The 9335-nt window shown below is 46.3% G+C and overlaps 1 protein-coding gene across 1 annotated transcript in view; it reads right to left on the reverse strand.

Moving 5' to 3' along the window:
- The window catches only part of ctnna2 (catenin (cadherin-associated protein), alpha 2), a 782371-nt gene that overhangs the window by 34406 nt on the left and 738630 nt on the right, over positions 1-9335 (reverse strand). The window contains 1 exon segment of the mRNA XM_079499975.1: positions 2448-2629. Coding sequence (XP_079356101.1) covers positions 2448-2629 — 182 coding nt within the window.

Consider the following 9335-nt stretch of genomic DNA (forward strand, 5'->3'; position numbering starts at 1 on the left):
GACAGAATGTATAGTGTGTCAGCACACAACACCATGCGTTGATGCCATGTGTGCATGTGCCAGCACCCAACACTATGTCCATATAAAAACACAATACAATAAATGTTTTGAGGTTGCGCTACTCATATTAATAGTTTGAGCGGCAGCCAGGCTCACTCACGGGCCCATGCGCGAGTGAGCCTGGTGCGATGATGGAGAGAAATCACTTCTGGGTCGGGCAGAAGTGGCTCTGATCGGTCTCAAAATAATCCAGATTATTTTCATAGATCTTGATGAAGCAATAATAATGTGACCGTCACTTTTGTTTTGTGTATTTCTAATGTTTGAAGGCAGCATAATCCATATAATATCGGAATCGGACAGAAACGGTATCGGCAGATATGACCCTGCAAATAATCGGAGATCAGATCATCGGTCATAATTTCATAATCGTGCAACCCTAATTCAAGGTGTTCCCGAATCCGAGTACACTTCCGAGTACATTTCGAAATCCGAGTACACTTCCGAGTACATTTCGAAATCCGAGTACACTTCCGAGTACACTTCGAAATCCGAGTACACTTCCGAGTACATTTCGAAATCCGAGTACACTTCCGAGTACATTTCGAAATCCGAGTACACTTCCGAGTACACTTCGAAATCCGAGTACACTTCCGAGTACACTTCGAATTCCGAGTACACTTTGTTCGGCCCATGCGGTCCCGGGAATGGTTGGCAGATTAGATTTGCTCCCGGCAGTGCCGGCCCTGAGCAATTTGGTGCCCTAGGCAGGATTTTCCGTGATGCCCCCTTGAAAAATGACCATGGCCCCCTTGTGTTCTAAAGCACTGTGTTGTTGTTTTTTGCTTGGTGGATGCCCCCCCTCCCCTCATGATGCCCTAGGCAACTGCCTGTTCTGCGTGATGGGAGGGCCGGCCCTGCCTCCCGGGGGGGAACGAAGGGTATACGCAACGGGTTCACAGTAACCACAACATCTGCCAAAGTGGTCCCGAGTGCACACCCCGCAGGATAGTGTGAATCTGCCCTTATCCCATTCTGAACGGGAACCCCTTTTGGTGTTTTTAAGCATTATGTTATAGCTATTGGAAAAAATAGCAGATCTACAAGCTCGTAGCGCGGCACCAAGCTTGTAGATCTGCTATTTTTTTGAAAAAGAAAACGTGAAAATGTGGCACAAATCTTTTGAATATGTTCTTTCAGAACGTTTTATTACTCAAATCTTTGCCTCTGGGTGTGTGTGTGTGTGTGTGTGTGTGTGTGTGTGGGGGGGGGGGGTCCCTGGAACAACATATTTTCAGATGGGGGGGGGGGGGGGGGGGGTCGGCGACGGTCGGCCAATTACATATCATTTTTGGGGGTCCTTGACATGAAATAGGTTGAACACCACTGACAGAAACAGAACACTTTTTAGAAGCCATTTTCTTTGAGAATCGGCCTCAGGTCTAATTCATACGCGCGGCGGTGTCGTAGCGTGGAAAGTAGCAAACGTGTGAGCTCACGATGCGCCGCATATATCGTCGCCATGCGACGCCGACGCGAGAAAAAAGAAGAAGAAGAAGAAGAAAAAATACTTGGCTCTTTAAAAACTTCTTCGGTCGGGTCGGACAAATTCTCTCTACGACAAGACAGACAGCTTTTATCCATTATCCTCAGACACAACGATGAGACATGCAGCAATCAACCATGTATTGCTTTCACCTTAGAGAGCAAATGGCTCTCTAACAATAAAAGGCTTTTAGGGAGGAGAACGCTGCAGGCACTCTAGTCCATTTAGACCTGAGATCAGATTCTATAAATTTCTTCTACATCCTGACAGTTTTCTGAAAAAGCTACGTTTCTATGTCAGTCATTCTTCGATTTTTCAAAAATAGCAGACCTACAAGCTCGTAGCGCGCCACTCGGTGGCGCGCTATGAGCTTGTAGATCTGCTATTTTTCAATAGCTAAAGCATAACATAATGCTAACACCAAAAGGGGTTCCCGCCCAAAATGGGCTAGTCCATTTAGACCCGAGTACGCGTCTGTGTCACCGTATCGTTTATAATAACCACTTTTAACCATTATTTTAAACCTCAGCTGTTGAAAAAAAAAATAGCAGATCTTACAAGCTCATAGCGCGGCACCGAGTGCCACATCTACGAGCTTGTAGATCTGCTATTTTTTGAAAAATAGTATGGTGCAAATCTTTGAATATATAAACGTTTTTAACTCAAATGTTTGCTTCATGGGGCTGTCCCTGGCTTGGAACAACATCTTTTCAGATGGCGGTCCGCGCGGCCAAATACAGATAATTCTGTGGTTCCTTGAAAGCATGAAAAAAGTTTGAGCACCGATACATTTTTTCCAGAAATAAATGTCAGGATTTCAGAACACATTGTGTAGGATCTGGCCGGTCTAAACGGGCTATAGTTTCACTTTCTTTTCTCCCAAACACATTGTTTCGTCTACCTGGTGAAGTCTGTCATCTCCATCATGATCATGCACATCTGCTTGGCCAGCACGATGATGTCGTTGCCGTTGTCGTCCCACTTGGCCACCTCCGCGTCCAGCTTGCACTTCTCCTGCCGGAAGCTCTCCACCTGCTCCGCGATCTTGGCCTTCTCCTCCTGGGGCAGCTGGGCCATGATGGCCTGTAGGGGGCGACACACACACAGAGAGGGTTATTTACAGCTGGGCCATGATGGCCTGTAGGGGGCGACACACACACAGAGAGGGTTATTTACAGCTGGGCCATGATGGACTGTAGGGGGCGACAGAGGGTTATTTACAGCTGGGCCATGATGGCCTGTAGGGGGCGACAGAGGGTTATTTACAGCTGGGCCATGATGGCCTGTAGGTGGCAGTAGCTGAACTATCGCTATACTGCCCCCTGGTGGTGGATGAATAAATCCAGAGCAAGAACAAAAACATGGTAATATATCAAACACATAGAAATAGTCATCCTGAATCATACGCAAACTAAGAACCCCAACAGTGGAATATCTATATTAATGAAACTATGCGCGCGTAAACACTATAGAGTGCTATGTCTTACATAAAATGCTATCTAAGTTGCATAAGTTGAGCCTCTGCATACGCCTGTAAGGTCGCTGAGGCTAGGGCAAGTGCTACGGGCTAGGAGATGGAGTCTCGAAGAGGTGGGTTTTCACAGAGGATTTGGACATCAAAGAATGATGTGAGTGCAGAGTTTACGCACATGCAGGGGAGAGAGAAGGCCGAGGAAGGAAGGAGGGAAGGAAGGAAGGAAGGAAGGAAGTCAATGTGTCATAAGAGAGAGAGAGAGAGAGAGAGAGAGAGAAAGAGAGAGAGAGAGAGAGGGAGAGATAAGAAACTTTTTTTTTCTGGCCTCTTGGTCATGCACTCTACTTTTTTTTTAATCTGCTCCCCAGTAAAATTGGACACAGAGTTTTAGAGTTTGCAGAGTGAACGGTTGTCCCTTGCCCTCCTCCCGAAAAAAGAAATGCTTCAAAATAAAGTCCCAAACTTTTTACAATTAATGACTGCATGGGACCTTTCCTATAAACCCTGTGACATCTCGCACTTACGAAGAGAAAATCTTTTTTTCTTTTTTTTTACCCCCCCTTCATCTTCCTCCCAAGAAGTGCGAATACATTTGCTCTCTCCGCGGAAGGCCATTAGGGGGGGGGGGGGGCAGGGCCCCAAAATGGCATAAATCTTTACGGGCAGCAAGGTCACGGGCATGCACATTTGGAACTCTGTCTGTATTATTTGGAAGATAAATGTATAATTACTTTGCTTCTTAGAAGCAGAGAGAATGAATAATGCATTTGTTCAGCGTTATGTCAGGGAGGTGAGATGGAGGGAGGGGCAACCTGGCCACCATTAGGTCGATTCTATTGACTCCATGAAGAAACGACGAGAGAGAGAGAGAGAGAGAGAGAGAGAGAGAGAGGCGGGGGAATGGGAGGTGGTGGGGTGTGGGAGGGTGTTTAAGACTTTAACCCATGTGGGCCTGACCTCGAAATTTAAAAAAAAATCTTCTAAATCCTCCAGTTTTCCGAAATAAATATTTTCACTATTTTTCAAAAGTAGCAGACCTATACAAGCTCGTAGCGCGCCACTCGGTGGCGCGCTATGAGCTTGTAGATCTGCTATTTTTCAATAGCTAAATTATAACATAATGTTTAAAACAGCAAAAGGGGTTCCCGCCCAAAATGGGCTAACCATCAATTTATACTATGGCTATTGAAAAATATCAGATCTACAAGCTAATCTACATATCTTTGATTCTGGGTGTGTGTGTGTGTGTGTGTGTGTGTGGGGGGGGGGGGGGGGGTCCCTGGCTGTGGACAACATAATATTTTCAGATGGGGGGGGGGGGGGATCCGGCGGCCAAATACACAATAATATTTGGGGGTGCTTGACAATGATAACGTTTGAGCACCACTGATATAGAAGCATACCGGTAGGTGTTTTTTTTTTTCAGAGCACTGATTTACTGTAGATAGATAATTTGTTAGAATCTCTGGTCGCATACATGGGTGAAAACGGAGGGGATGTATTCATTTCAGCGGATGCTTGTGGCCCCTACGGTGTTTTAAACTTCTCCTCCTGCTACGAATGACTCTCCAAATATTGCCATCCTCTTAATGAAACAATTCACCTTCTCTCTCTCTCTCCCTCCCTATTCCCTAATCTCTCAATTTACTTCTTCTTCTCTCTCTCACAGCAAAGTTTGTGCGTGCGTGCGTGCGTGCGTGCGTGCGCGTGTGTCGCCTCAGCCCTTTCCCTCGGTAGCTCGGTGTGTGACGGTAAACGAAAAACACAAAATATAGATGACTTGTCGTCCCCAAGAGCCTTAGGGAGAGATGATGCAGCGGACGAGCCGGACCAGTGACAGTACACAGAGAGAGAGAGAGAGAGAGAGAGAGAGAGAGAGAGAGAGAGAGAGAGAGAGAGAGAGAGAGAGAGAGAGATCTGCCACAGCTGTTTGATCAGCGGAGGCCAGATGTGTGCTGAAGTGTGGACTAGTGATCACGCTGTGAAGCCTCATGGCTTTGATCACCTCGGCTTTAAGACAGCCCAGCATCCTGGATGACCACTGAGGGAACACGCATTGGCTGCCATGTTTGTACACTCTCCGACAGGGTTGTTTTTGACAGCAAATTTTGAGTCATAGGCTATAGTCTCTTGAATAGTTTTCATTTAGTTTTAGTCGCATTTTAGTCACCTGGAAGACTTTTGTCTAAAATGTATTTCGGGCGGGCCTTGATGCCGCCGTAACGACTGTTTTTACAGTATGTTTTTACACCCGCGTTGTGAGCTTGTAGATCGGCTATTTTCAGCATGCAACCAATAAGCCTATCTCACAGAATTTCCCCGCCCCCCTTAATACGCCCCCTTTCGGGGTTAGTGGTGATAGCGTGACGTCACTCCATAGACGCTACATGTTAACAGAGGTAATTTAAGAAGTTTACAACTTTTGTTTTCTCAAGGTAAGGTTTGTTCTATCTGTTCGAGCTGATTTACCATCTTGTTTGCTTCATAATAATATTGGTCTGTCACATTTTTACATTAGGAAATGTACTTAGATTCTCCAGAGAAAAAAACGTGTAAATGCTAATGTTAATGACACCACTATTTACCGGAAGTGGGCGTGAAAAGCGGGCTGTGAGATAGGCCTATTGTAAAATTAGTCACCCTGGATCTCTTGACCACTAGTCCCTTCCTAACATTTTAGTCTAGTTTTTATTTGTTGACGACATTGTCAGTATATTTAGTCGTCATAGTAGCTTAGTTTTTATTTAGTTTCCATGTAGTTTTCGTCAGTGGAAAAAAGGTATAGTCGACGGACATTTTTCGTCTTGGTTGTCGACGAAATCAACGCTGCTCCTGAGGGAACATGCATGCATGGGCTGCCGTTTGTACAGTTGGGTGCCACCGATATTGTCCCTTATCATTTGACCCATTTAGGCCTGACCTCAAAATTTAAAAAAATCCTTCTAAATCCTCCAGTTTTCTGAAATAAATATTTTCACGATTTTTCAAAAATAGCAGACCTACAAGCTCGTAGCGCGCCACTCGGTGGCGCGCTATGAGCTTGTAGATCTGCTATTTTTCAATAGCTAAATTATAACATAATGTTTAAAACACCAAAAGGGGTTCCCGCCCAAAATGGGTTAACTGTCCTTTTGTGCAGATCACGCAAACCTCAGCAAAAAGAAAAGGACAATATCGATGGCCTCCAACTGTACACTGGGGATTTTACCCATTCATAATAATTAATGATAAAATCACACCCGTGTGAAGTGAGGGCCGCTCTTATCATCCATCATACATCAACGGCCAATCACAATTTGTGTCCTCCCTTTTGTCATCAATCAACGTTTGTGTTTACCCCTCAAAAACACACTATATCTATAATTGCGACCGCGGGTCGCATTTATACTATGAATGAAAACGTACATTTCCCATCAGTTAGTCAGTCACCCCCGGCCATGACCATAACATGGTCCTCAGGGATGGACATCCTTGATGTCATCAATATTAAGCCCATATATTGAGATCCTTGATGTCATCAATATTGGCCGGAAACTCTACATTATGACCTCAAACCTCAAACCCTTAGATCTCCATATATGGGCCTGGGCCATAGCTTAATGGTCATCTGGTAATCCAGTCTGGCAGTGTGCCGCGGGTTCGACTCCCGATCCCGACGGCCTTTACTGCATGTCACCCCCCCCCATCTCTCTCCCCATTTCCTGTCAGCCTACTGTCTGTCCCTCCATAAAAAATATAAAATAAAGGCAAAAGCCACAGAAAAATACATTAAAGATCTCCATATATGGAGCTGACCTGTTCTGACATGACATATGTTGATCCTTCCTCTTCCCTTTTGATTGATACCTGTCCATTTAAACTCTAGACTCTAAACTCTAGCCCGGAAATTAAGGCCTGGCTCTACCTGGGCCCTCGATCAAACCCTGTACAGTGTACGCGCAAGACACTGCAACCGCTGCCACCCTGCAAGATCTCCATATGTGGAGCTGACCTGTTGTTCCATAATTATGTTGATCTGACCTCATCAAATCCTGTACACTTAAGACACGCTACCAAACATGACCAGACCTCATCAAACCCTGTACACTCAAGACACTAGCCCCCGCTGCCACCCTTAGATCTCCATATATGTGCTGTTCTGACATCCCATGTGTTGATCTGACCTCATCAAACCCTGTACACTCAAGACACGCTCCATATATGGCCAGTACAGAATTCATTCCATATGTTGATCTTCCCTAGCCTGGCTAATAAGCCAGACTCAAATCACACTGTCGTGTGGTATTTGAGTCTGGAGATGCTGTGTATGGATCTTGTTTCCCGGGGGGCGGGTTCAAACATTTTCTCTTGCGTCAAAGAGAAAATGTTTGAATTGGAATTTGAATTGGTTAGAGCTACTGTCAGTCAAAGGTCTCAAGCATTGAACGTCACTGTACCAAAGCCCGCCCATATTGCATACCGTGTCCCGATTGGCCACACCAATTCTCTGGTGTAGGAAATGGGCGTACAATTGAGCCTCTCCAGACCGTAATCCGCCGGCAGGCACATTTATTTTTGCCAACGGCTGATTCGGTCTGGCTTATTAGCCAGGCTAGATCTTCCCCCCCGCCCCATGCCAAAGCGCCAGCGCTCGCCCGGCAGTCTGCCGTTGGACTGTGACGGTGCCTGCTCAAATCGGCGTTGCACAGAAACTCAAAGTTTGTGCTCGACTAGATCGGCAGCTTCTATATGAGATGTGTAAATTCCTTTAGACTCCCAATTAATCTCATTAGGCCTTAAATAACCTCTAAGATACCTCTGAGACCGCTGTGCGTGCATAGGGAGAGAGAGAGAGAGAGAGAGAGAGAGAGAGAGAAGAGAGAGAGGGAGTTCAGAGTTATTTCATTCCCAGGACAGAAAGTACATCTCAATAGCAGTGGGGGTTGACCGTGAACCACCTCCCCTCCTGGAAGGACGTATCAGTTGTCACACGCTACCCTGCAGGTCTTCTGTTCCGAGTGCCGGTACCCTCGTCACGTCTCAGGCCTTTCTCCGTGAACACATGACGAAGACGATCGAGGAACAACGACCTCATGCCGCCAAATTCCTGAAGAATGGACAGAACCCCTCGGCAGCCCGTCGGCAATTCAACTGCTATCTATAAAACAGACCGAAAGCCCCAGAAGTCCCAGACGAACGGAAATGTTGTACCGTCACGATCGACAGTTTACCGATCGAGACTTTTAACAAAACCATGGGACAGGCAAAGATACGTCAGACAACTCTCCTCAGGAAATACATGCACATGTGATGAGAGTTCCAATCACTTACGTGAGCTGAAAACAGACCAAAGTATCCACACCGGAGAAAACCCGTTTTCACCGTAAACCATGTGTGACAGGGGTTTCAGTCAGTTGTGTGGTCTGAAGACACACCGGGACGTCCACACTGGAGAAAAACCATATCACTGTAAACAGTGTGACGAGAGTTTCAATGATCCAGGTCATGTGAAGAAACAACAACACATTCACACTGGAGAAAAACCATACCACTGCACACATTGTGACAAGGGCTTCATTGCGCCTGGAGACCTGAGGAGACACCAGTGCATTCACACTGGAGAAAAACTCTTCAACTGCAAAACTGCGTGACAAGGGCTTCAGTCAGTCGTGTAATCTGAAGGCACACCGGCGCATTCACACTGGAGAAAAACCCTTCCACTGCACCCACTATGACAAGGGCTTCAGTGTGTCTGGTGGCCTGAAGAACCACCATGCAGTCCACACTGGAGAAAAACCATACCACTGTAAGCATTGTGACAAGACTATCAATGATTCTAGGTCAGCTGAGGACGCTGCACCAGCGTGTCCACACTGGAGAAGAAACCCTTCCACTGAAAACTGTGCGACAAGGGATTCAGTGAGGCTGGCGGCCTGAAGAGACACTAGCACGTCCACACTGGAGAAAAACCATACCACTGTAAGCATTGTGACAAGACTATCAATGATTCTAGGTCAGCTGAGGACGCTGCACCAGCGTGTCCACACTGGAGAAGAAACCCTTCCACTGAAAACTGTGCGACAAGGGATTCAGTGAGGCTGGCGGCCTGAAGAGACACTAGCGCGTCCACACTGGAGAAAAACCATACCACTGTAAACAGTGTGACAGGAGTTTCAGCCAGTTTAAGCATACACCAGCGTGTCCACACCGGAGAACAACCGTTCTGCTGTAAACTATGACGTGAGATTCGGTATAAAGTTGTGCAACCTGCAGGCGCACCTGCACATTCACACTGGAGAAAGACCTTACCACTGTAAACAGTGTGACAAGAGTTTC

This window comes from Electrona antarctica, assembly GCF_951216825.1.
Source record: "Electrona antarctica genome assembly, chromosome: 4".
NCBI classification, from domain to species: Eukaryota; Metazoa; Chordata; class Actinopteri; order Myctophiformes; family Myctophidae; genus Electrona; species Electrona antarctica.